The sequence below is a fragment of the Lissotriton vulgaris genome, chromosome 2_1 (assembly GCF_964263255.1).
Source record: "Lissotriton vulgaris chromosome 2_1, aLisVul1.2, whole genome shotgun sequence".
Lineage (NCBI taxonomy): Eukaryota > Metazoa > Chordata > Amphibia > Caudata > Salamandridae > Lissotriton > Lissotriton vulgaris.
Window position 1 is genome coordinate 391,647,880 of NC_141687.1, and position 26,819 is coordinate 391,674,698.

The following is a 26,819-nucleotide window of genomic DNA, read 5'->3' on the forward strand; positions in this document are numbered from 1 at the left end:
GTATAAAAATAACCCAAAGTCCGGATTTACTGAAGCTCTCGTCACATTTCTATTCCCATGCTTAAGCTTGTCTGCTGAGCCACTCAACGGTGGTGGGCATAACATGTAAATATGCCTGAAACTGGTCTGAATACTTTTCCTCGGCCCACAAAGAATAAGTACTTTATAGAGGGTGATTCAGTGGCATATTAAAAAAGGCAGTACCCCTGCTAAATATGTTTAAGGGGCACTGGCATGCCAGGGGCCCATAGATTGTCAAAGACACCCCTAAAGAAATGGAATCCTTATGCTGCAGGGGGTCAAGTTGTTTGGTTCACTTCCCTTGGTTGCTCATTAGAACCCTCCAAGGTTACATGCAGGGCATTATACAAGAGCATCATAGTTTAATCTGCTATTCAAGATCCATGTTAAACATAAACAGGTCATCCTTGTAAAGCTGAGGAGTTGATTTTACACTTATGTCCAACTGTTCCCCACTGTCAATGTAGATCATATTTCATAAAGATACACAGTAAATATAACTCCTGAAATGACTGATAATTGGTGACAACTAATTTGTCAAAGTCTGAAGACAGCTAATAAGAAATTCATGCTGGTTGGTGCCCAACCCTTTGACCATTGGACCACATCTTCTCTCATCATGAGACCTCGTCGAATATATTTATCCTTTAGTTCCAGGAACCCCTCTTTTATTGATTTAAAATGTTAGCAACTAGGAAGTATTCCTTAGCTAAAAATGCTTGGGGCGTACCTATCAGCAGCGCGCATGCGCTGCTCACTCTGTGAGGCATGCTGTATTAGAGTATCCACTGAAAGCCCCGCCCACTCTCCGCCCATATGTAATTGCCTTGTGTCATTGTCATTCATACATGCTGGCTTCTGATTCGTAAATAGGCTTGTTAGTCCCTCCTTGGTACCACCGTATCTGCATTTGTTAGCGCCCATAATGACTGGACTTTTTACTTTGCTTGTTACACAGTCTGCAATATAAGCGGGTGAGCACTATTTTGTATTATTTAAACCGATGGGAACAATGGCAGCTGCTTTTTGTATTTGCAGCGCACTAACACAGGACAATGGCGGCTATCCTGCTCTAACTTGCATGGTGAGCGTGGTGCCCGCATTAGGGACACCACGCTCAGTTTAATTATTATTTCTTAAACTTTGATGTTGAGCACGGTCCCCACTTCAGGGCCACCGCACTCTGTTTTATTTTGTTTTGGTTTTTTTAACTTTCAAAGTAAGTGCGGCTCCGGTTTCACAGACACCGCGCTCTGCAATACAATAGGTAAAACTTTGAACTATTGGTATTGTAAATCACAATGCCTTTTAATATTTTAAAAGGCATTGACATTTACAATGCCAATAGCTCAGATAATCGCAATTGAGAGACCTATTGCATTGTAAATGCTTATGTTAGTGATGCATCGTCTTTTAGGCAATCACTTAAGAGCCTAATGCTTTTTTCTGCTTATTCATTTAAATGTGGCTTGTCTAATGGTGTCTTTAGAGTGAGGCAGTTGAGGCACCCAACTTTAGAACTCTGTGGTTGTCATTGATATTCCTGTTGTTTTTTTCAGGGTGCTGATGCTGAACATCGGTGATGAAATAGACAAAAAAGAGGTGGATTCACTCCTTTTCTTGTTGAGAGATTATGTGGGACATGGGCGTCTGGCTAAAATCAAGGTATGTGTGCATTACTTTAGCCCTCTAATAATTAGTTCACACTTGTGCATTCTCCTACTGTAAGGAAATGTAATGTCCGCTTTCTTTAGAGTGCTTTACATGTGCACACAAGGAAACCTTTTAAGATTAAAAAAAAATTGCCTCTAATTTTCTGCACTATTTAATTATTTTGTAGTCTCTATAATGATCCGATTCCTAGGCATTGTACATAGCTGTGACACATTGAGCTTGTTAGGAACGTTTATCGAAAGGTAAGCAACCATAGGAGAAAACCTTCACAAAACAACTGCACTTGATCTGTCAGCGTGAAATCCTTTGCTCTACATTTATCTGAATGTGGATGAATTCCACTCGTACAAGAATGTGGCACCTAGAAGAAGCCAGTTGGCCTTTGGGAGATCACCAGTCTGATGAGCCTACTCTGGCCACGTGCCAGGTTGAGAATGAAGTAGAAAGCCTTGTAACGCAATCCAGAGATGTCAATGACATGGCTCATAAGTCCGAATGGAAACATCATTGCTAAGACCTATGTCCAGTACATTCTACAGATTCCAACATTCAGTGCCCAGGTATTGTTCTCTCTCAGTACACGGGATGACTTAAGAAGTTACTGGATAAAGAACCACTACTTAAAATCTTTCTATTTAAAAAAAAAATATATATATATATGGTAGTTTATCATCACAGATAAACTTTACAAGCAGAAGGATGCCTAAATATACTCCTGGTATACTCCGTCTAGAGCCCTTCGCTCTAGCTCAAAGTTCTTGCTGTCCCAGCCTAGAGTCCGGACGTTCAGGAATGGATGTCGGTCCTTTTCATACGTGGCTCCTAAACTTTGGAATAAGTTACCTATTCATCTCCTGTCCCTCTCCAATCATCTGGAGTTTCGCAGGTGTTTGAAGACGTGGCTCTTTCCCAAATAAAGACTCTCCTGCGATGTGTCTCCGCTCTGGTAGGTCGTTGCCTTTCTTCTGCAAAGCGCCTTGAGACCTCTTTTGGTGATAAGTGCGCTACATAAAAGCATTTGACATTTGACAAATTAATGACAAACGTTTTTTGCTTTCAACTTGTAGAAATATATAAAATGACAAAAAAGAACTACTAAATAATATTGAAATACAATGCATGTCTCCTTTTGCAGCGTGAATCTTTCTGGATTCGCTATGCTGTGCATATTCCGCAATCTGGTGGTTGGGTCCGGAATCGTAGTCTTTTTTTCTCCTTTTTTTTTTTCGTAGCCCAGGTGGGCGTCGACGTCCCACATTTTGGTGTACCTTCGGTGACGTCGGCATGCTTCCGGCGGAAGCTACCACCATTGGGCACAGCATAGTGAATCCAGAAAGATCTTCAAGCTGCAAAACTACACCGACAGGTAAGAAACTATTTGTTAGGGATGTTTTATGTAACCTGGGCCCCTTTCAGCAGCTTGAAAGAAATCATGTCAAAATTAAAAAGTTATTAAAGTGAAGGAACTAGGAAGGACATCTAATACATCTAGAATTGAGATGCAGAGGGTTTCTGTGGTCATGGAACAAGAGTGAAAACTCTTCTTATGTTTACTCTCTCTTTGGGCAATATATGTGCATATTCCATCCTCCGGCCAGGCCTTTTTATTTTTTTTTAATTACAAGTCGCTCCTCCTTTCTGAGACTTTAGCTCAGGGGCCTGGTAGGACAGTTGACACAGGCTAAGTATTTACCCAATGTAGGGCAATGGATATAACCTGTTTTTCTCCCGAGCAGCACACAAAGGAAATTACTAATTATGCTGCATGTACTAGGTTCCCTCCTAGGCCAGAAGAGATCTGTCCTTTTTAGGTCTCGCAGAGAGACCTATAGCGGTGAAACCAAAAAGTTACACATTAAAGTGAACTCTCCCAAAGAGGATTTCCACGAGTGCATGTTCTCTCGTGCACAAGCTTGCCCGAGTCTTCCTCCTGCCAGCAGCATTTCTCCTCCCCTTACCATTTGCTCCTGTGCTTCCCCGCCCACTGCTTCACACTTCAAGGCCGCTAGGCCGTGACTTGCATTCTCCGAGAGCTTCAAAGCTCCCCTGGGCTTCTTCCTAGATCAGGATTATGCATGCCGCTCCCCCTTTTTATTAATTTCTTCTCGTTTTGCCTCTCTTTCGCAGACTCCCTTGGCATATCTCCTCAGTCTCTCTCTGCCTGTGCTCTCCTTTTCTCTCCATCTCTCAATCCCTCCCATTTTCTATCTCTGCCTGTCTCTCTCTGTTTCCTCCCACTCTCTGTCCCCATCCCTGCCACCCCTCTCTCTCCCTGAGTGTCCTCCCCTCGCTCATTTTCTTTTGCAGCCATAAACCTGATTTGATCCTAGAGATTGCTAGCGTGTTGTATTCTGAAATAGATGGTTTTAAACGGTGTACTGTGACTAGCCGCGCAACATTACCAGCTTACAGTAAGTTAAGTTACTTGAGGGCAACGTTTTCAAAACACTACACAAATGACTGTACTGCACTGTGCTTTTCTGTTCTGTGAAGGTCATAGAACCATAAGAGGATTAAGAGCACATTATAGGAAGTGCAATACTCGTATACCTAGTCTCACTAATGCATGGTTCGGAGCTACAAGAGCCCCCGTGGAAGTCTGTGAATACTTTCACAACCCATCGTCGCGAAGCTCTATGCAGGTACATTACCTCTACAGAGCATTTTCTGTCAGTGTCTCTGAAGGGTCCCACAGGAAAGGCTGTTACTGAACTTACATATAGTTATCCTGCTTAAGCAGTGTGGCGAATAACTTATTGTTGCCTGTAACAATTAACCCACACTTTGTGGTTTGGTCAAATGAGCCCTGTATACTCTTGCTTTTCAGAGCCATTTTCAGTTGTCTTTCTTGTCCTACAATGTGTTATTCTAACTCCAAGAGAGCTGTATGACAAGTTGGAAGCAGTTCCAGTGACTCTTACGTTGTAAATGGAATGAATGAAGTGGGGCTGGATAGGGATTGTGCTTCTGATGTTTTATAAATATGGCTAGTCTGAATTTTAGTCACTTAACTTATACTGGGGACCCCTTTAAAAAATGGCAAAGGAGAGTAGTAGATTAAAATACCTGTAGACATTGGAAGTCTAAGTTACAGAGGAGTAACGCCTTCCTTTGCTAAGGACTGAACAGAGCTTAGTATTGTGATGTTACTTCCTCCAAAGAGCACTGTTCTTGATAGGTACATTGTCTGCTGCTTATGTTGTCTATAAAATACGCCACTTTTGCTGCTAACTTAATGTCTTGATTTTTAAGTGGAAAAAGTTGGCTAAAGTAGGTAAGAACAAAGTGGGCTGATCAGTTACTGCAAAGTTTTTACCCTCAAGCACCGGCAATGTACACTGGCATGCACCACACACACAACCACACCCACACCCACAGACACATACACACACACACGCACACTCACACACACAAACAACCACACGCACACAACCACAACCACAACCACACACAACCACACACACTTAACCACACATACACACACACACACAACCACCCACACACAACCACCCACACACAACCACCTACACACAACCACACCATCACTGCACACTTTCACCAGGCACAGACACCATCTGTCGTCAGTGCGCGCTTTCACAGAGCACAAACGCCACCAGCGGTCAGTACAAGCTTTCACTGGGCACAAACACCACCAGCCGTCAGTGCACGCTTTCACCGGGCACAGACACCACCAGCCGTCAGTGCACACTTCCACCAGGGACACACAACTAAAGGCCAGTGCACGCTTTCACCAGGCACACACACACACCACCAGCCGTCAGTGCACGCTTTCTCCAGGCACACACACACACACACCAGCAGCCGTCCGTGCACACTTTCACCAGGCACACACACCACCAGCCATCAGTGCACACTTCCACCAGGCACACACACCACCAGCCAGTAGTGCACACTTCCTCCAGGCCCACACACCATCAGTGCATAATTTCTACAGGCACATACACCACAAGCCATCAGTGCACACATCAATTGTTAACGCATCCACAATTAACTATTGTAGCAATCGCAGTATGGCAGACATTACTTTTAAACATATTCATCTAAAGCGCAGCATGCCACCATTGCTACAAAAATAAATTCACATTTTTTTGGCCTACAATTTATAGACTTTTGTTGCAATTGGTGTTGAAATATTTAGCAATGCCAATAGCTCAAACTTAATTAATGCAAGACCTATTGCATTGCAAATGCTTGTTTGCAAAGTGATGGGTTGTGCTACTTAGTTCACATGGCAGGCACTCCTGCATGTTTAGTGATGGAAAGACACCTCGGCTAGAGATAGAGCAGATCTTTTTTCTTTTATTGCAGTCCTTCCATGGAGTTTTGTGTTTAAAGATTGCTGTAGAAGAATGGCTTTGGATTGCTGAGTGCACACATTTTGCACCTAGTGTGTTTTTCTATGCACAACTTTGGCCAGGCAATACCTAGCAAAATGTATTTGGAGAAAAACATATGGTTCAATATTCCTGCACCATAGGGGGGTCGGGGAAAGTTTGCTATTACTGCATTATCAACATTGCGTTCTGCAGAACTTGTAATGTGGTGGTAATATACCAGCAATATACCACACCCCGTGATGTCAGTCTTTGCAAGTTCAAGTTCAGTAATTTGTATAGCGCACTACTCATCCAGAGGGTCTCAAGGCGCTTGGAGGAGGGTGGGTGCATTACTTATCGAATAGCCAGGTTTTTAGCTGTTTTCTGAAGGAGAGGTGGTTCTGAGTAAGGCGGAGGTGAGTGGGGAGAGAATTCCAGGTCCTGGCCGGTAAGTAGGAGAAAGATCTTCCTCCCATGGTGGATCTATTGATGCGCTGAATAGCGGCGAGGGCTTGATTGGATGACCGTAGTTGGCGGGTGGGTGTGTAGAAGGACAGTGGTTTGTTGAGGCCTTCGGGTCCTAGGTCGTAGAGGGCTTTGTGTGCGTGGGTGAGGAGACGGAACGTTATTCTCTTGTTGACTGGAAGCCACTGGAGATCTTTCAGGTGACCGGAGATGTGATCTTGACGGGGGATGTCCAGTATGAGTCTGGCTGAGGCGTTTTGGATGCGTTGGAGTTTTTTCTGTAGTTTGGCTGTGGTTCCGGCGTAAAGGGTGTTTCCATAATCTAGTCGGCTAGTGACTAGTGCGTGGGTGACTGTCTTTCTTGTTTCAGTAGGGATCCAGCGGAATATTTTTTTGAGCATGCGTAGGATGTTGAAGCATGATGATGAAACGGCGTTGACTTGTCTGGTCATCGAGAGGAAGGAGTCTAGGATGAAGCCCAGGTTCCGTGCGTGATCTGTGGGTATGGGTGCTGTGCCCAGGGCCGGTGGCCACCATGAGTCGTCCCATGCAGTGGGGGACGATCCTAAGATGAGGACTTCCGTTTTGTCCGAGTTTAGTTTTAAACGGCTGTTCTTCATCCATTCAGCTACTTCTTTCATTCCTTCGAGTAGATTGGTTTTGGCGGTGTTATGGTCTTTGGTGAGGGAAAGGATCAGCTGGGTGTCGTCAGCGTAGGAGATGATGTTAAGGTTGTGTTGACGCGCGATGGGAGCGAGTGGACTCATGTAAACGTTGAAGAGGGTGGGACTGAGTGATGATCCTTGTGGTACACCGCAGATGACTTCGGTGGCCTCTGATTTGAATGGGGGAAGTTGGACTCTGAGTTCTCCCAGCTAGGAACGAGATGATCCAGTCCAAGGCTTTTCCTTTTATGCCGATGTTGCTGAGGCGTTGTGTGAGGGTGCTGTGACAGACAGTGTCGAAGGCGGCGGAGAGGTCGAGTAGAATGAGGGCCACTGTTTCTTCGTTGTCCAGTAGTGTTCGGATGTCGTCTGTTGCTGCGATGAGGGCGGTTTCGGTGCCGAGTTTGGCTCGGAAGCCGGACTGTGAGGGATCGAGGGAGTTGTTGGATTCGAGGAAGGCGGCTAGTTGGCTATTGACGGCTTTCTCGATGACTTTGGCCGGGAATGGGAGGAGGGATATGGGGCGGTAGTTTTTAAGTTCAGAGGGGTCTGCTGTGGGTTTCTTCAGGAGGGCGCTGACTTCGGCATGTTTCCAGCTTTCGGGGAAGGTAGCAGAGTTGAAGGAGCAGTTGATGACATCACGGAGATGGGGTGCGATGATGGAGTCTGCTTTGTTGAAGATGTGGTGGGGACAGGGGTCAGTTGGCGAGCCGGAGTGGATGGAATTCATTAGGCGGATAGTGTCTTTAATGGTGATTGGGTTCCAGGTGCTGAGGTTGTTAGAGGGCGGTTTAGGTTCGGAGGTGGGTGGAGAGGATTGTTCGTTGGAACTGTTTTCAAAGCTGTTATGTATGCCGGCAATTTTGTTGTAGAAGAAGGAGGATAACGAGTCGCAGAGGTCTTGGGAGGGAGTGATGTCGTTTGAGGCTGCAGTGGGGTTGGTGAATTCTTTGACGATGTTGAATAGTAATGGCAGTGCGATGCCTCCAGGTCACAGAGCAGAGACGAGTGCAGCAGTAGCAGTGTGAGCAGCGCTACGATGCCAGGGCTGGGAGCAGCGTGGGGAGCAACCGCCTTCGAGGCTCTCAGGACGGTCACCGTGCAGAGTGCGCTGTTACCTCCCCGACTACTGGTGTACTCCTAATGAGGCCTTCATTGGTTTTCACATATCAGTGACACAGTTTTCGGCATCATGGTGATGGTGAAGAAATGTTGTTGCTTAATGGGACCCACACCCTTGTTTTGGTTGTGACATCGGAATGGAATCTCATCTGTCTAGCTATCCAGGGCTCTACAGGTCCCTCTCTACCTCCGATGGTAGTGCTGGATATTTTCAATGTAGACTAGAGCTAGTTTCATCTGGGGAAAAGTTAAGTGAACAGAAACGCCCATCCTGTTGATTTGAGTTTTAAATAATTTCTTCTAGTTAGTGAACATAATTATCCACTTTTTCCTTTGACTGTGGTTTCCGCCTTAGACGTTCCTTGCTGTGGCCATTGAGCTGGAGAAGGTGAACATACTGGCACCTAATAAAATGGATGTGCTGGAAAAGTGCCTGCAGAACATCCACAGGGTAGACCTGATGAAGAAGATCCAGAAATACAAGGAGGCAGGTAAGAAGACATTCCATGCAGCTTGTAAAGTCATCAGACATTCAAGTACTAGCATCTGCAGGTTAACATGCATGGTGCCATCTATGCACGAGGATCTAAAAGTAACCAATGTAGATGTTTAGAGGTAACCCAGTGTTTCGCCACAAATGGGCCTTGTGTTATGTGCAGTTCACCACTAGATACCCAAGTTAGGACTGCATTCTCAGATAACCATTGTTCACAGTATTATGCTAAATGAGTTTGGTGCTTCCAGCGTTGATCCCGGTGGGAGCTCGATGTTTGTTTTATTAGTGTCCCTCTCGTAACACCACCACCAGAGTGTCACTTCCAGATAAATTAATTGTTGTGAGTCTCAGTGGTGAGGATAAGTTATGCTGGAGCGTGTAAACCAATCAAATGACCCCTTCTGTCTAGCCAGGGAGTGTTTAATTTGTTGGCCACCGAGGACAGAAAATAGGGGAAGGCATGACATTGACCCTACAATATGGATAAATGCGCTTGGTGTAGATGGAGCGGGGATGCTGTGAATCCGATTGATCACTGTATGTGTTCTGTATATCGTCCCGTTACACAAAACAAGAAGGATTTTGGTTAGATGGGTTTCACAACAGGATGTTACTGTAGTTATTATTACTTGTTCAAACTGAGCCTTTATCGGTAAGGGCTTACCATCTCCCTACCCATCTGGTAGTTTCAGATCGGCATTACCAATACACCCTTAAGTGTACATTTAGTTGTAGTTTTTCTTCTTAACCGAGTGGGCAGGCTTACACTTCGTTCAAAGAAAAACCACAGTTGGTATTTTATAAAGGAGCTCTGTTCATGAGAAGGCCTCTTTAGGCCAGTTTAATTTTGACTGTGATAATGCTGACATGATAACCTTTTACTAAATTCCATTTCCCTCCTGCAAGGAACTCTGGCTGGGTTTACCCTTCCACCTCATACTGCCTATCCGTGAAAGAGGTATGCACTGCTCATAAAGACGACCTCTTGAAAGAGAAATAGCTAATACCTCTAAAGAGAACTTATTCTACGCTCACCAAGTTGCACAAACAATTGCAAAAACGAAAAAGGTCCCCTGATGATTGTCTGCTCTCTTCCTGAAAACTGCAGCTGCCTGCTAAATTTGGATAAGCACCCGACGTGCTACAATACTCCGAGTTTCTCAAAATAACACTTTAAATGCTTCCAAGCCTCCACTATCCACCACCTTAACTGTATCATCCTTCAAAATGTGTCTGCCTACACCACCCACAAGACCCTTTGCCGTGCTGTACATATGGCCAGTTTTACTGCACACCCTCCATGTCCCCGCTAAATGCCTTACTGTGAACCTTCGATAACTTGTATAAAATTGCCCCGGACACTGAGCTGGACATGATTTTGTTTTCTAAGGTAATTTGTGACAATAGCATGGCACCTATTGTTCTGAGATGATGTATGTGTGCAGAAATGCCAAATGATAAGCAGGGTTCGGAACAGCACTAAATGCAATGAGAATTCTGCTTCAAAGGCTACAAGTTTTAAATGATCTGAGGGCATGTGTTCTGGAATAACTAGAAACTACTACATCTATTTGCTCCCTGTCTACCAAAGCTCTTGACCCACACATACCGATAAATAACCACAGTATGGTGACATTTCCACCAAGTTTAGTTGCTTGGCTGTATTTTAGACTGGCTTTCAACCATGACCGTAGTGATGTGTAGGCTAGGTACCTTTTAGACTAGCAGAAGGCTCCTATGAGACTTATCTGTGTGAGTCAGCTCTGTCCCCTTTCTGCCCCAGAAGAGCAGTTTGTGGGACAGAAATGCATGGGGTTATATTCAGGAAAGAAGTGCAAGGGTTTGGGGTCTCAGTGGTGCGTTGGAAAGAAAGGAATTTTAGTCTTGGTCAAAGGTTTATACTCCCAGGAATCATTGTACCACACACATCCATGTCTCTGTCTTTACTGGCAAATGATTAACTGTGTTGAAGCTGGCGATGGGACAATAGACTGAGATTTAAAAACTCGCCTAGCTGTATGCTACCTGGTACCCAACAGCATTTCCTTCACCCTGGGAAACTGTGATTCTTGTACTGCACGTGGGAACCCGGGACACCCCGCCCCCCGTAGCCTGTTCAAAATACTGTTTGTTTACATGTTTACCCTATATGGTACATTTGTGGGTTTTATCTGCATGCCGATGAATAACAGACTCTGGTCTTAAAGAGTTTTTGTGCTTAATTTAAAGTCACAGGTTCAACAAAGAGCCCCCAACGGGTCTACATCAATGCGCTAAAGACTTTTCCAAACCTCACCCTGGGGGACCCCATACACAGTTTTGAGGTAAGTGAAAACAAGGCAATTTAAAAATAAATTCAAAATATGCTGCCACTTTAGATCTTGAAAAAAAAATACACAGAAATTCAAAATTATTGCTTTATTAAGTTCTGGTTTCGCCTGATTTTTTTTTGTTTAGTTTGTGTTTTTTTTAATGTTCATATGGTTAATGAATGCTAACATCTTCATTCGCTTTGAGGCTTGTGACATATTTTTCCTCTTAAAAGACAGTCGTCCTGCCTTAAAAATGGCGGGGCTAGTCTCACTGTGAACTTGCGGTCCAGTGGAGGAAAGACTTCCAATTGCACAGCCAGTCGAGCCTTTGTTGGCAGAAACCATGTAGCTCCCCAACCTCTAAATAGGAAAGATCAACCACAAGTCTGACAGGGTGGTAACACTTGCCATTTATGGTAGTGCTCTCTTCTTGCCAAACTCTAAAAGAGACCCTAGAGACATGGATCTGCCTTGCTTTGATTTGAATCGGAGTGAGACTACTGTTGGCATTACTTAAAATTGCCTGGCTGCAAGTAATGTCTGAACCAACATAATTGTAAGGCGAATGAAAACCAGGCTCTGAGACTTCTGACAGCAGATGTGGACCTGAACTGCTCAATTTGCAGAATTACAAATCGGCATCAGGGATGTCCTGCACTTGCCATTTCCTATCTTGGACGTTCCTCTCCGCCTGTGATCAGAAACTGAGACTAGGATATACACATCATTTGATTAATCTTTGAGGGGATGCCCATGAATTAATTTATCCTACATATCCAAATCTTTCCCAAAGACACTGCTGATTATTAGAAGTTTGTCAGTGTTAGGTTGGGAAAAAAAGCACAACCTGTTAAGAGGCATAATCCAGAAAAAGACCAAAGAAACCAACCTGGTGTAGTTACTGACTTTGTTAAAGTAAATGTATCCAAAAAACAGTTGTTCATCTGTATCTCTTTTTTTATCATTCTTTTTTTCTTGATTTGCCGTTCTTTACTTTGTAGCTCGAGTGGCCCATATACTTTGCATTCAAGTCAAGTCAAGTCAAAACAAGCTTTATTCGATTACATTTAAAATCATAAAAGCAACAAGACAGCATAGATTTGAAAATTGATTACAATGTAACAAAGTTCATAAAGTTAAAAGACATTCAAGAGTCAAAATCTGTGACAATGTCCAATGTACGTAGATATAAAAGTTCACACCAATATAATTCATACACAGTATAAAAAGGTTAAATATAGTTAAAAACAATAGCAGCGAATACAAGATAGTGGGGTCACCCTTCCAGTTGCCTCGGGGATAGCATCCTGGTCCTCGTACGCATGGCTGCGACCAGGAAGCTAGCAACCCCGAGGATTGTCCTGGTACTACCTAATAACTGCAAGTAAAGTAGAGCAGGGCGTACCTGGACAAAACCTGCGTCTCTTAAAATGGGTGCCAAAAACCTCATTCTACTCTCTTTGTAGTGGCTACGGAACATGACAAAATGCATGAGGGTCTGCTCAGAAAAATTATCGCAGCTACATGGGGTAGACTCATCAGGAACAACCCACACAGGGAAATCACCCAGGGAATATTGGATTATATTGAACCTAAATCTAATGAGCAAATGTTGATGGAATGGTCTGCTCACGATTTTTAGATAAGGTTCAATTTGGGGCGTAGTCAGAAGGAGGAAGTTGGCTCTAGCTCTAGGTTTAGTTAGTTCTTTCTCCTCCGTGTTTGGGTTGCCCTCCTCATAAAGTTTTCTTTAATCCATTTCAGGTCTTCCCTAAGTATGGTGTTTGGGTGACTAAAAAGGTCAGGCCTGCCAAGTCTGCCCATCTCCCCCTTTACATATTCCAGCCACGGAATCTTTGAGGCATTATCCAAGGACATGCAGTCCCTAAGAATAGTATGGTTTAGTGTAATGTCCTTGTTCAGCCAAGTTTTGGTCCAACATACTAGGAGCGCTAGTTGGAGCAAGTCAGTGATGTATCCCAACCCTAACTCAGTGTGTATTGATAGGACTGGTGTAGATTGTGGAACACCCAAACTTTGCATTATTTTCTTGTTATATTGAATTTTGTGCCTGTTTTTCTTTATTGTTTTTGCGGTTTCTAAAGAATGGAATTTTTGGCATCTTCTGCTCTCTACTCGTATCAGAACGTATAGGTTGATTAAAAGTGTAAAAGACTTCTTGGTCCTCAGATTTGGAGACTTAAACACCCTGATAATCTTTACTAGAAAGCCAAGGTTTCCCTGCCTTTGATGCTATGACCAGGTTAATTTCTACTTGACGCACAAGAGCACTTAAAATCTCTAGGGACATTTTTTTGTTCCTGTTTCAAAACACTCTACTCCTGTCTAATTTTTCACTATTGCAGTAACTAATAAGCGGGCTTAGTTTGCTGGGTTTCGGGGTTTTGACATGGGGAGAATCCTATTTATGTTTTGCATTAGCTGTTTATTGGTGGTTTTGGCATTCTCAGGGTGAGTGTGCATTGTCTGGTCACACACCCTACAACAGTGTGGTAGGTGTGTACGTGGCAGGTGCAATGTGGAGTGTGCAATGTGTGAGGTAGATAGAGATGTGGGTTCAGAAATGTGAGGACTATGGTTCGGGAAGAATAGGTGGTTGTCTTGGGGACAGTAGTCGGCTGCAAGGTCTAATTGCTACTTTGTTACCTGAATCTGGACTTAAAGCTGTTGAAGACTGCCTACTCGTGTGGTGGACCTCGCCCTTTCTTTCCCAACAACAAGCAAACTACAGGTGGTGTTGTACCATCAAACCATGTACACAACAAAGGTACCAGAGGGTCTGAAGAAGTGTGCCCAAAGAAAAAGAAAAGCCAAACCATCCCTGACCTCTACAGAGATGCGTCACAGAGGGCTCTCAACAGGATGAGGAAAATACCCATCAGTCACCAAACGGATCCGCCCTTCATCATTTGGGATTTTATCCGTACGACCCGTCTGAGAAGATCGGTGCCACATTCAGAGGTCAACCCGGTGGTAAGGGGGTTCCTCAACACATACCGGCAATGTTGTTGTGGTATGCCTCTCGATGTTGTGAGTGGTCAAAGATGTGACTGGGGTGTGCAGTGTAGGGAAGTGTGTGGAAGTGAAGAAACCAAGAATGGAGTGTATTAAAATTGGTTCAGAAAGTGCACAAAACCAAACTTTATTCTCTGTGTGCCTAACTTACCAATATTAAAAAAGGGTTACCTAGGGCTGTCTAATGATGTAGACTGCCTAGGGTGGGCGTGGTCGACTAGTTTCTGCAAACAACGGACTACTGCGTCCTTGCATTCATCAGGACCAAGTATAAGAATAAAACTACTGCACCATGTGGAATGAGTGAAGTGAAAACTAGCACCTGGAAAACAAAAGCAAGTGCAAATGGTCACCTGATTGTTCCGGGTGCCTCTTACAGTCTGTGATGATCACTAGATCTGTAAGGTAGGCTGGCCTCACCCCACCTGGCAGCGGCTCAGGCGAAGATGAAGCACCGCTCTCTCCGTCGGTACTCCAGGGCCGGCGTCCTGGCCGTCTGGGGACCAAGTGTGAGGCTCTGGATGTGAATCTTACTCGCACTTATTCAATATATCTAGCCCACAAAGATTTATAACCTGGCTGAGGAAAAACAAGGTATCTAGAGCAGACTCTCAAAGGCTTCAGAATGATGTGGCTGGCAGGCTGGTTTGATGGTACAAAAAACTATGGTAGGGGGGACCTAGGGGAAGTTTAAAGACCATGCTCTGGATACTCTCCCCACCGAAACATGTACACAACAAAGGTACCAGAGGGTCTGAAGAAGTGTGCCCAAAGAAAAAGAAAAGCCAAACCATCCCTGACCTCTACAGAGATGCGTCACAGAGGGCTCTCAACAGGATGAGGAAAATACCCATCAGTCACCAAACGGATCCGCCCTTCATCATTTGGGATTTTATCCGTACCACCCGTCTGAGAAGATCGGTGCCACATTCAGAGGTCAACCCGGTGGTAAGGGGGTTCCTCAACACATACCGGCAATGTTGTTGTGGTATGCCTCTCGATGTTGTGAGTGGTCAAAGATGTGACTGGGGTGTGCAGTGTAGGGAAGTGTGTGGAAGTGAAGAAACCAAGAATGGAGTGTATTAAAATTGGTTCAGAAAGTGCACAAAACCAAACTTTATTCTCTGTGTGCCTAACTTACCAATATTAAAAAAGGGTTACCTAGGGCTGTCTAATGATGTAGACTGCCTAGGGTGGGCGTGGTCGACTAGTTTCTGCAAACAGCGGACTACCCCAGACGGCCAGGACGCCGGCCCTGGAGTACCGACGGAGAGAGCGGTGCTTCATCTTCCCCTGAGCCGCTGCCAGGTGGGGTGAGGCCAGCCTACCTTACAGATCTAGTGATCATCACAGACTGTAAGAGGCACCCGGAACAATCAGGTGACCATTTGCACTTGCTTTTGTTTTCCAGGTGCTAGTTTTCACTTCACTCATTCCACATGGTGCAGTAGTTTTATTCTTATATTGGTCCTGATGAATGCAAGGACGCAGTAGTCCGTTGTTTGCAGAAACTAGTCGACCACGCCCACCCTAGGCAGTCTACATCATTAGACAGCCCTAGGTAACCCTTTTTTAATATTGGTAAGTTAGGCACACAGAGAATAAAGTTTGGTTTTGTGCACTTTCTGAACCAATTTTAATACACTCCATTCTTGGTTTCTTCACTTCCACACACTTCCCTACACTGCACACCCCAGTCACATCTTTGACCACTCACAACATCGAGAGGCATACCACAACAACATTGCTGGTATGTGTTGAGGAACCCCCTTACCACCGGGTTGACCTCTGAATGTGGCACCGATCTTCTCAGACGGGTGGTACGGATAAAATCCCAAATGATGAAGGGCGGATCCGTTTGGTGACTGATGGGTATTTTCCTCATCCTGTTGAGAGCCCTCTGTGACGCATCTCTGTAGAGGTCAGGGATGGTTTGGCTTTTCTTTTTCTTTGGGCACACTTCTTCAGACCCTCTGGTACCTTTGTTGTGTACATGTTTCGGTGGGGAGAGTATCCAGAGCATGGTCTTTAAACTTCCCCTAGGTCCCCCCTACCATAGTTTTTTGTACCATCAAACCAGCCTGCCAGCCACATCATTCTGAAGCCTTTGAGAGTCTGCTCTAGATACCTTGTTTTTCCTCAGCCAGGTTATAAATCTTTGTGGGCTAGATATATTGAATAAGTGCGAGTAAGATTCACATCCAGAGCCTCACACTTGGAAAAATTGAGACACTTTATCTGTCGCCCTGATTATGAGCTGCATGATACTGTCAGGGTGCAAACTCCGAACACAGAATTAACACTACTGTGTGGTAACACCCTTCCAGTACCATGCAACTGCAACTGCACTGGTAGTATGTGTGAGTTAGAGTGGCAGGCCCTGGACTGAGGTGGAGAGCGAGAGGCCTTGGTTTTGGTAGTGGAGGGAAATGGAAAATGTGCCCTGTAAGGGAGGAGTTTTAGTACATGTTCCATGCCTAACTATTATTTATTTCAAAGATCATTCTGGGACTTCCTATGACAGGAGATTTTGTGATGTGTCTGAATAGTACTTTGATGACGTCGCAAAATGAAAGACTGGTCGCAAAAAGTTAATGCACAATTTCCTCCACATTTTATGACAGGAGTTTTTTTGTTTTGTCTGTATAGTACTTTGATGACGTCGCAAAATGAAAGACTGGTCGCAAAAAGTTAATGCACAATTTCCTCCACAATTGCGGCCAGTCTTTTAGTAGATGCTCCTTACTGTTCTGAAATATATTGCTGTCTTTCACTGTAGCAAATGTGCCCTCTCTGCAGGGTCAGCCTGGATTTTTCTCCTTTTGCTAGACCCGATCTTTTTGCTGCCTACACTTTACCTTTGCTAACCAGTGATAAAATGCATGTGCTTGCCCGTTCAACATGATGAAATAGGTATACCCCTAGTAGGCATAGTTAACTAGCTTAGTCCCTAGTATATGGTACAATGTGTACTAAGGGCCTGGAAGTTAAATTTTTCTGGTGGACTGAAACACCCATTGTGCTCCACACTACAGTGACAGTGCAGACATGACTGCAGGCCCATCCTGTGCATTCTGGCTGTTCCAGTTGCTAATTCGACCTGTCACAATAACTTCTTTTGAAGTTTGAAACCTTCCTTCGAAAAATGTATAAATCACCTATATCTAGTCCTTAGTGCCCCCGTAAGGTAGGGCACATGGTATTTAAAAGTTGGATATGTAGGCATTTTAATGTTAGAAATGCCCTTACAATGCAAAGGGTATTTTCACTGTAGCATAGAAAAGCACTGGATTACATTATTATATTGAATAATATTGCATTTGATTAGGGCACAGCTAGAAAAATATTTGAACTATTTTGTAATATTTATAATAAATACAATTTAATGGTGAAGTCAGATTTCTGATGACTTTAAGGGAAAGGTACTTTTAGAAAGTTAACCTTTTCCCTTCCGCCTAGAAACTGTGGAGTCCCATTTGCATGTACTCTCCCACTTTTGGTAGCCATTAAATAGCATTTAAATGGGTGTGAAATGCCTGTCAGGAGCAAACATTAAGATGGTCTGAATGGGCAGAGATGTCCCCTCTGAACCTGACAGAATATAAATCCTTTTTGACATTACAGTGTCAAATCCTGCTTGAATATAAAATCCTGCCACACGGGATTGCTGTGGATTTACATATATCACTTGGGGCGCACTAGAAAGACGTCTCCTCATTCTCAGGCAAATAATAGCTGACATCTGGGCAGAGCCCTTCTTATGTTTCCCTAGCCACCCTGGCCGGCTCCAATCACATTGGGCATCTTGGTGACATTTCAGGGTCAAATCCTGCCTGACAGGTCTGCTGGGGTTTTACTGTAACTACTGGGGAAAGCTTCAGGAGGCAAGAACAGGATGCCGAATAATTCTTGTGAATTCACTGTCTGAATGCTGGAAAATCTTGGACTTTTGCCTCTGGGTTTATTGAAATTGCAGTTACTGCCCTAAACTTGATTTTAGGGCAGTAACTGGGAGGACACTTTCTACCAAAGTGCAACATGCACACTCACTCACTCACTCACTCACTCACTCACTCACTCACTTCCTTCATCATGAAAATGCCCAACTCTGATAAAGTTGGCCCTGAAACCTTTACCTTATTAGTTTTGGCATGACCATGAGTCATTTCCAGGCATCCACTTGAGAACACTCCTGGACCTGTGAAATAACTAAACCTGCTGTTTGAGACCTTAGAAGAGCCTAGAAGATTGGACATGTTGTCCCTCATGTCCCCAGACAAAGAAATGTGCTCCAGGGGGTCATAACACTGACATTCTGGTAAAGCTAAAGGGACACAAAAAGCTACAAGGGGCATAATCTTGCAACTGCCAAGTGGCAACTGGAGTTGTACTGGACCCAGCTGTTTGGCTTCAGACACCACATGAGTCTATAAGTGCCTCCCTTCAGGTCCTAGATGACTTTAGAACTGTACTCCTGTGTGGGATTGGGGCTTAAAGGACTAAAGTCAGAAGGTAAAATCTTTTGACCTGGACGATCCTGGTTGGTGCATCTGACTAATGACGCTTAGATCAGTCTACTGCAACCATTTTCAATCATTTGCTTTTTCTACTTCTGTATGGATGTATTTGAGCTTGTATAGCGCACAGCTACCCACAAAGGGTTTCCCTGCGCTTGCTTAGGGAACCCGTCCTGGTATTCCCCTGTGAGATAATCCCGGCAGGGTATCCACAAGGTGAAAGCCAGGCATCCCACCACGAGGGGCCGTTGTGGAGATTAAGCAAGCTATTGCCCAGAGTCGCAGAGTGTGAACCCGTGAGTTGAGAAGGCACCGGAGCGAGAATTATCGAGTCCGTGGAATTTTTTGAGCCCAAGACCCGCCGAGGCAGGTAATTGAACCCTGGTCCAGGGCCGATCTCAGCTTCCGGGTCTGCCGCCTCTAACCCCTGAGCCACACTTCTCCAAGTTCAATTTTTTACTTGAAACTTAAAAAAACATATCACTAGCTTCCCCTATTTGATTATTGCCATCTTGGTACTATTTATATATTTTGACTCTAGTTTTCTAATTTGTTTTGGGATTGTTTTGTTTGTTTTGCATTTCAACTTTATTACTGTTTTGATACCGCATAAATACTTTATATTTGCCCTACGTTGAGCCTGTTCATTCTGTCCATAGATACCAGGAGGTTGAGCTGAGGTTCAAGTTCTATGTAATGGGAGGTGGGTAGCCCTTCCCCAACCCCGCCAAACTATTAATAATTTAATGTTCGAGGCATATGAGCTGTAGATCATATGCTTGTGCATAGATCACCATCTAGTGTTGGGTCAGGATGTTTGCTCTTTGTGTTTCTTCGAAGAAGTCATTTAAGTCACGAGGTAGGTGACTCCTCCCTTAAGCGATAGTGCGCATGGACATCGACTCCATTGTTAGATTGTTTTTTTCCGCCATCAGGTTCAGATGTGAATTGTTGCGCTCCGGTTCAGCACCGTTCCTTCGGGCCCCCTTCGACGCGCAATCCACTACCCTCAATGGTATTATTTATCGATCGCGTTTCCCACTCTCTGTGTATCATTTTGCTCTTGAAAATCTTTGATCGGAACATTCGTGGAAGGCCGTTGACATACCGGCGCCAAGATTGGTCGCAGCTGATGGAACGGATTCCATTCAGGGTGTTGCGCTAAGTTCCCGCGCACCGTCTTGCACAAAGTGTGCAACCTTTGCCTATCCCCGGAACACAACGAAAAAGACTGCGATGCATGCCTGTCGTTTCGGTCGAAGAAAACCCTCCATGATAGTTAGGCTCGGCGTCATGAAATGTTCCAGCAAAGTGGCCTCCTTGCAGAAGAGTCCGATCATGACGAATCGCAAGCACAGGAAGCCGAGATGGAGGAGGAGCACATCTCCGTATCCGACGCGGACTCCGATGTCAAAGACCTAACCCCGGCACAACAGGCCGTGAGTAAAGAGCCTTCATTCCTCTAACATCTCCTTTACAAGAAAAAGGCTCCAGTCCCTCCGGTCCCTCCTCTGCCTTCGTGCCTAGGTCGGCGCAGAGAAAAAGGTTTGGCGCCGAAGCACAGACAACAGCCTTCCGGCTCAGGCTCGACCCGTCCCCACGCCAGTGCAGACCTGAAACCTCCGGCGTCGAAACCGAAACATCTTTTGTTCTCCGTTCCGCCGCTGCGGAAAGCTAAATCTTCGGACCCGAAACCGACGTCTAAATATAGTACAGGGACTGAAGAGTCTCGAATCGAAAATCCACCAGATCCGAAACAGAAAGAAATCGCAATCCACCCGGAAACTGGTCACATTCATGCCAAACTTCGGGAAAAGAGGAAAATGGGCTTATCAGAGGACTACCACATTCCTTTATAAAAGAAAAATGTGGCTATTGACATTTCTGAAGACCCTCTTCTTTCACCTGCACGTTCCCCTACACCACCATCACCTGACCCACACAATACAGGGGATGATGATGATGATTTAGATGCCTATGCTAATGTCCCTCAACCTGATAATGACCCTGATTTGTATCCATCTAGATCTTCCCCTCCCGTTGATAATATTGGTTACATTGAGCTCATTTATAGGGCTGCAGAATACCATGGGGGGTAGAGCTCCATAAGGAGAGTCTGGACGAGGATTGTATATTGGAGACCCTTAGTTCATCTCAAAGGGCTACCCAAACCTTACTGATGTTAAACACCCTGCTTAAACATACTGAGGATATCTTTCAGGACACTGTCAAAGCTAGGATCTTCACTCCCAGTGTAGAGAAGAAATACAGTGCTGCACCTAATAACCTAGTCTACATCAAAGGCCAATTACCTTTAGACTCTTCGGTCGTTTCTAATGCTCGTAAGCAGGCTAACTGATAAAGAGTCCAAATTATTGGATGCTTCGGTAAACGGATAGCATCACAAGCAGCTAATAATTGGCGCATTGTCAATGCCCAGGCATTACTGGCAAGATATGATAGAGCTCATTATTATGAACTCCAGAAGCTCATTGAGTTCCTTTCTGATGAGCATATTTTATTTATTTATTTGAAGATTTTTATATAGCGCTGGCTAGACCCGTAGGTATCAGAGCGCTTTACATGAGAGCATATTGTACGTAGTTACATCAGTTATAATAGCATACAATAGAAACAGATACCTTTCAATAGGAGCATGGGGATGTGTGGGGGGGAGCAATGAGACAAGGGAGTAGGGGAAAAAAGCAAAACAGTCAAAGTCAGGCAGGGCTGGAAGGGGGGAGGAGGCAGCCACAGGATCACGGAGGGAGGAGGTAGGGGAGAGAAAGGAGACACAGCAGAGAGACGAGGAAAAACAATGTCTGGCTGGATAGGTGACGGTCAAGGGGGTGAAACCAAAGTCAATCTCCTCTGTAGCTGACTGAACAGCTCCACCGGGCATCAGCGATGTTGCTCGGGTTCAGCGGTCTGTACAATATAAATGGTTTTCACCTAGGGGGCATAGTCATAGATCCATCGACCGCACCAGTCCCGGTGTTACTGGGAGGCGCCCTCTGCCTCAAACCTCCTTCTCTACGGCTCTCGTCTCTCTTCGAAGCACACTCTGCACTAAGAGCATACGGATTCTGGTCCAACCTTTTAGGGGAGTGGTCTCCCGGCCCCTCACCTCGGACTCCGGTATTTCGATTTTCTCCCTGTAGGCACTGACAAGTCCCACAGATAACAAAGTTTCCTCAGGCTAGGCCGCCATCGTAGAGTCAGGCAACTCGGGGGCGATCCCTCACGTCAGCCTACACCGCCTTGTAGGAGGCTTCACTTAATAGCCCCCAGTATCGTCCAGGTCATTGGAAACCGATGGGCGATCAATCGTGCTGATTCCCCTGCTACAGACCGCCGCTACCCCACATACAGTTTTATGCAACTAAAACGTTTGAGAATGAGATTCTCAGGCAATTGCTGGCCGCCTGGTGCTTAGTTACTGTTGCTGAAGGCTGGAGATTGACTTGGGTGCCATTAGAGTGTAGTGGGCGCCAGAGCAATGCAAAAAGCACTTAAGTTCTAATTTGACTTGGGGGCCATCTTGGGGTCAGGCCACATGTAGTGAAAGGACGCGTGGTGAAATAAACAGTTGTGCATAAGGACGCTCCGTGACCCCCGCAGCCGCTAAAATAATAAGTGATCAAATGTTAAAGTATTGCAGCACAGTTCCTTAGGTATAATAATAATAATAATAATTATTTAGCATAAAGCTAAAACCAGCAACCTTATTCAAGAGGGTAAATTAATACCTCTATCAGATGTGCCTTTTATCAGGCAGATAATGCGGCTCGGGCAGTAAACACTAGTGTAATGCTCCAGGCATGTTTGGTTAAGGATTTCTGGGTTTAAACCTGAGGTACAAGCCTTTACCCTTCATCAGGATTTTGATACGCAACGCATTTTTGGCCCAGCTGTTGATGCATCTTTGGAAAAGATGAAAAAAGACACAGAGGTTGCCAAGTCCATGGGGGCCTTACAAACCTCTTCCAACAGAGGTTCCTTTCGTCGCTCATTCAACGGGGGCTGCTTCAAAAACATCTCTACTGACAATGCCTCCTCCTCTTAAAACGGAAACAATCAGTCGACCTCTTCAAGAGGTTATTTTCAAGGAGGATATAGAGGAAATAACGGCAGGGGAAGAGGCAGAGGTAATTCAACACGCACCTCCCCCACCAACAACAACAAACACATTTTTTTGTCCTCATCACGCAGAGGTTCGAGAGTGTTTCTAGCAAAAGTAACCACTTAAAGAGAGCTTTTCTTGTTGGTCTGTCTTCCATGGCCCTTCCCCGGCACTTGGATCATTCTATATCCTACTTGGGGTATCTATATCCTACTTGGGGTATCCTAACAGCCTATTAAGCTTCTCTTGCGTGGCTTGCCCACTCTTTTCATAAGTGGAATCTCTGTAACCAACACCCAAAACTATTCCTGCGCTTAATCATTGGACTTCAACAGGTCGCCGAATTATGGTTTGCTACAGTTTCTCTGCCCAGTACTGTTCCCAGTTATTCCAGAATTCCAATCTTTTACTGTGATCTAGCTCTATCCATTAAATTTATTCTAAGGACTGAGTTCATCCATTCTTCTACCGTAGGGGGAAGGAAATTAACCCACTTTATGCAAATCTCACGTCTAGCAACTAGTACCAACAAAAATAATACATTCCTATATTTTTGATAAGACTAGGTCTCCCACTATCGTCTAGTTTTACCCCAAACAATATCAATTGGGCGCTTATCTGTATTTCTTGATAGAGGACATCTGAAAGGATCTTACCTACATTGTCCCAGTAGGTTTGGAGGTGCGGACACTGCCAAAACATGCGGATGTCATCAGCTCGCTCTTATCCGCATTGAAAGCAACTCCTTACTCTCCCTTTATTAATTTTCGACAACCTCTTGGGTGTCCAATATGCTCTATGCAGAGTAAATAAAAAGTTATTTTTCAAAGGTGAAGATTTAATAACATCCCCACATGCAGCAGCAGATAATTGCCATAATGTTGATACATACAGCGACTGCAGCTCCTTCCCCCAAGATCTCATTAGGTAATGTGAATTCCTCTTGTCCTTCATCGATAAGCGCCCAATACCAATAAGCTACTTCTTTCTTCTCAAATTTACCTAGGAGATTAGCCTCTAGTTCTGTATTTCCCGTCCCATCTTTTCGTAGGGATTTGGCCCAGCTTATTAACTGATAGTGCTTGAACTTTGACAAACCCCCATTCTTTAGTTCTACCATTCAATCCCAGTCAACAATATTAGGTCCAATTAATATTTGTCCCGATTCCACTACTCCGCTTTCTCTCAGCGGGACGGATAGCGCATCCTTTAAACATTCAGGCGTACCAGACGAATCCCAAATGGGGGCATGATGACAATAGTAGGTAATCTTCCACAGAAGCATTATCTAGGCCTACAATCTAATGGCCGCTCCCAAGATTTTTTATTTAAGTTTCTTGAAGAATTTCGTATGGCCAAATTTATATAAAAAGTGGTCTCCTTCTGGGCCTATCATTGCTTGCATAAAGATTGGGAAAGAGCTGTATTTTTAAAAAGTACTCTATTATTCTGAAAGTGGAACGCCCTGTAGTATGAATGAATGAAATATTATTTGTAACGCGCAACTATGCCCAGTGGGCGTCAAGGCGCCTAAACCAAAATATACAGCTGATAGCAGACAGAAACAGAGCCTACTGGTATGCCTTAATAAAGAGCCAAGTTTTCAATGACTTCCTGAAGAGGTCAAGGGAAGGAAGTCGTTTGATTTCGAGGGGGAGTGAATTCCACATCAGAGGTGCCAATATGGAAAAAGCTTTGGACCCCCATCTAGCCTTCTTGGCTCTGGGGATTACCAGTTGGTGTTGCTCGCTGGATCGTAAACATCTGCTCGGAACATATCTGGTAAGTAATGAACCAAGGGCATCAGCCGAGCCTGCAGTTAGAGCCTTATATGTAAGGCAAAGGAGTTTGAAAGTGATCCTTGACGGAATGGGGAGCCAGTGGAGGTTCTTCCTCGCTAGGGTCATAGATGACAACCAGGGCAAAGCGAGAGCAAACCGCGCTGCCGCGTTCTGTATGACCTGTAGACGCTGGAGCAAGCCCTTGTTGGCCCCGGCGTACACTGAGTTACAGTAATCGAGCCTTGAGCCAACAAGGGCAATCACCACCTGTTTCCGCGCCTGTGGGGACAGATAGTGCACAATCCTTTTCAGGGTCTTGATGACACCCCAACAGGTCGCCACCGTTCTATTCACCTGTAGCTCCATGGAGAGCTGGGTGTCAAAGATGACACCTAGGTTTCTAGCAGATTTGGTAGGTGTAGGGCAGCTGCCTAGAGAAGGAGGCCACCAGTCATCTGACCATATGTCCTGGTCCTTGCCAAAGACCAGGACCTCTGTCTTGTCCCCGTTCAACTTTAGGGAGTTGGAGACCATCCACTCTGCAACAAGTTGCATGCAGGCCCTAAAGTTAGAAGCAGTTTCACTGACAGAGTGGGTCAGGGATACCATAATCTGCGTGTCGTCAGCATACGACACTACCTCCATCCCCTGAGATCTAACAAGTCTTGCAAGGGGGGCCACGTAGATGTTGAACAGGGTCGGACTCAATGCCGACCCCTGTGGCACCCCACACTGCAAAGACTTGGCAGGGGAGAGGTATTCACCTAGCATGACACGCTGCTCTCGATGTTGTAAAAAGGAGCTCAGGAGACTGAGCGCTGGTCCGACTACCCCTGCCTCCCTTAACCTAGATGTTAAAGTCAGGGGAGACAGGGTGTCGAAAGCTGCTGAAAGATCAAGCAGCACCAGTACGGTGGTAAGACCCAAATCTACTTTTCTGCGGATGTTATCCATGACTTTTGTCAAGGCAGACTCCGTGCTATGTAGCTTTCTAAAGCCATGTTGGGACCCATCCAAGAAGCCAGAGGCGTCGAGGAAGTTCGAGAGATGGAGATTCAAGTGGGTCTCCAACATCTTAGCAGGGGCTGGCAGCAGAGAGATGGGTCTAAAATTTTTCAGCACTCCAGGGTCTAAGGTGGTCTTTTTCAGAAGCGGCTTTACAATGGCTCTCTTCCAAAGTGATGGAAAAATGCCCTGTTCCAAGGCTCCATTCATTATCTCAAGCATCGGGGGAAGAATTATCTCTCTGCAGTTTTTAAGTACCTTGAGGGGCAGAGGGTCAAGGGGGGATGAAGATTTAATTTTATCCAACAAGCTACTGAGATCTTCTAGCGTAAGAGCCGGGAAGTGTTCAAGGGACAGAGGGGAGTCTACTTTCCAAGCTTCCAGTCGTGTGATTTGCACGGAATCCTCTGAGCTGAGTAGGTTCCTCTGCGTCTTTAGGGCTATGTAAATATCGTCTATCTTTTTATAAAAAAAGTTCGATATATCATCACATAGCTCCTGGGAAGCAACGACTGGATCAGGAACCTGAAGAGAGCAAAGGGAGTCTACAATTTTATAAAGCTCTTTGGAGGATGTTAACGAACAGGTTAAGTTGGAAAAATAGTTCTGTTTTTCCTTAATGATTCGCTTTCTATACTCCCGTAGTAGACTCTTGTAACCTTCTCTATCTTTTAAATCCCAAGATTTACGCCAGCCACGTTCCTTCTGCCTACATTTTTGTCTGAGCAGCCTCAAATCGGCAGAGAACCAAGGGGCAGATGGCTTCTGTCTAGCTGCAGATTTCAAGGAGGGGGGGGCTAGCTCATCAGCAGCTTTGATAATGGCATCAGTTAAATCTTGAGCCGAGTCATCAACCTTCTGTTTAGTTGAAATACTGATGTTGCGGAAAAAAGGTGCAAGTGCCTCCTTAGTAAAATTTTTGAAGCTCCTTTTAGATTGTTTTTTACCAGAGTCAGCCGTGACATCAGGACAGGGAATGTCTAGAGAAAGCGGGACTGCTAGATGATCAGACCATGTAATTGGTACCGGTAGACCGACTTCTAGTCTGGAATCGTTGGAGAAAAAGCCCTTCAAGGATGTGCCCCGCCTGGTGGGTCGGGTGGAGAACAAGTTGGACAAGATCACATGCCTCCAAGGAATTAAGCAGGGAGGAGGTGTCTTTTGATGCAGAATCCTCTAAATGGAAATTAATGTCGCCCAAAAAGGTAAAATGAGGCCTACCAAAATAAGGTTCTAAAATTCTAAAAAGTTCTGGGCAGAAGTTG

The 26,819-nt window shown here is 44.9% G+C and overlaps 1 protein-coding gene across 4 annotated transcripts in view; it reads left to right on the top strand.

Moving 5' to 3' along the window:
- Nucleotides 1-26,819, top strand: part of CFLAR (CASP8 and FADD like apoptosis regulator) — a 462,739-nt gene that overhangs the window by 294,471 nt on the left and 141,449 nt on the right. For all 4 annotated transcript variants that reach the window (XR_015308382.1, XR_015308381.1, XM_086955239.1 and 1 more), the window contains 3 exons: nt 1,581-1,686; nt 8,640-8,775; nt 11,010-11,104. Coding sequence is in view for 2 of the 4 variants with exons in the window: in XM_086955239.1 (XP_086811365.1) it covers nt 1,581-1,686; nt 8,640-8,775; nt 11,010-11,104 (337 nt within the window). In the remaining 2 variants the exon portion in view is untranslated. The remainder of the gene's footprint in view (nt 1-1,580; nt 1,687-8,639; nt 8,776-11,009; nt 11,105-26,819) is intronic.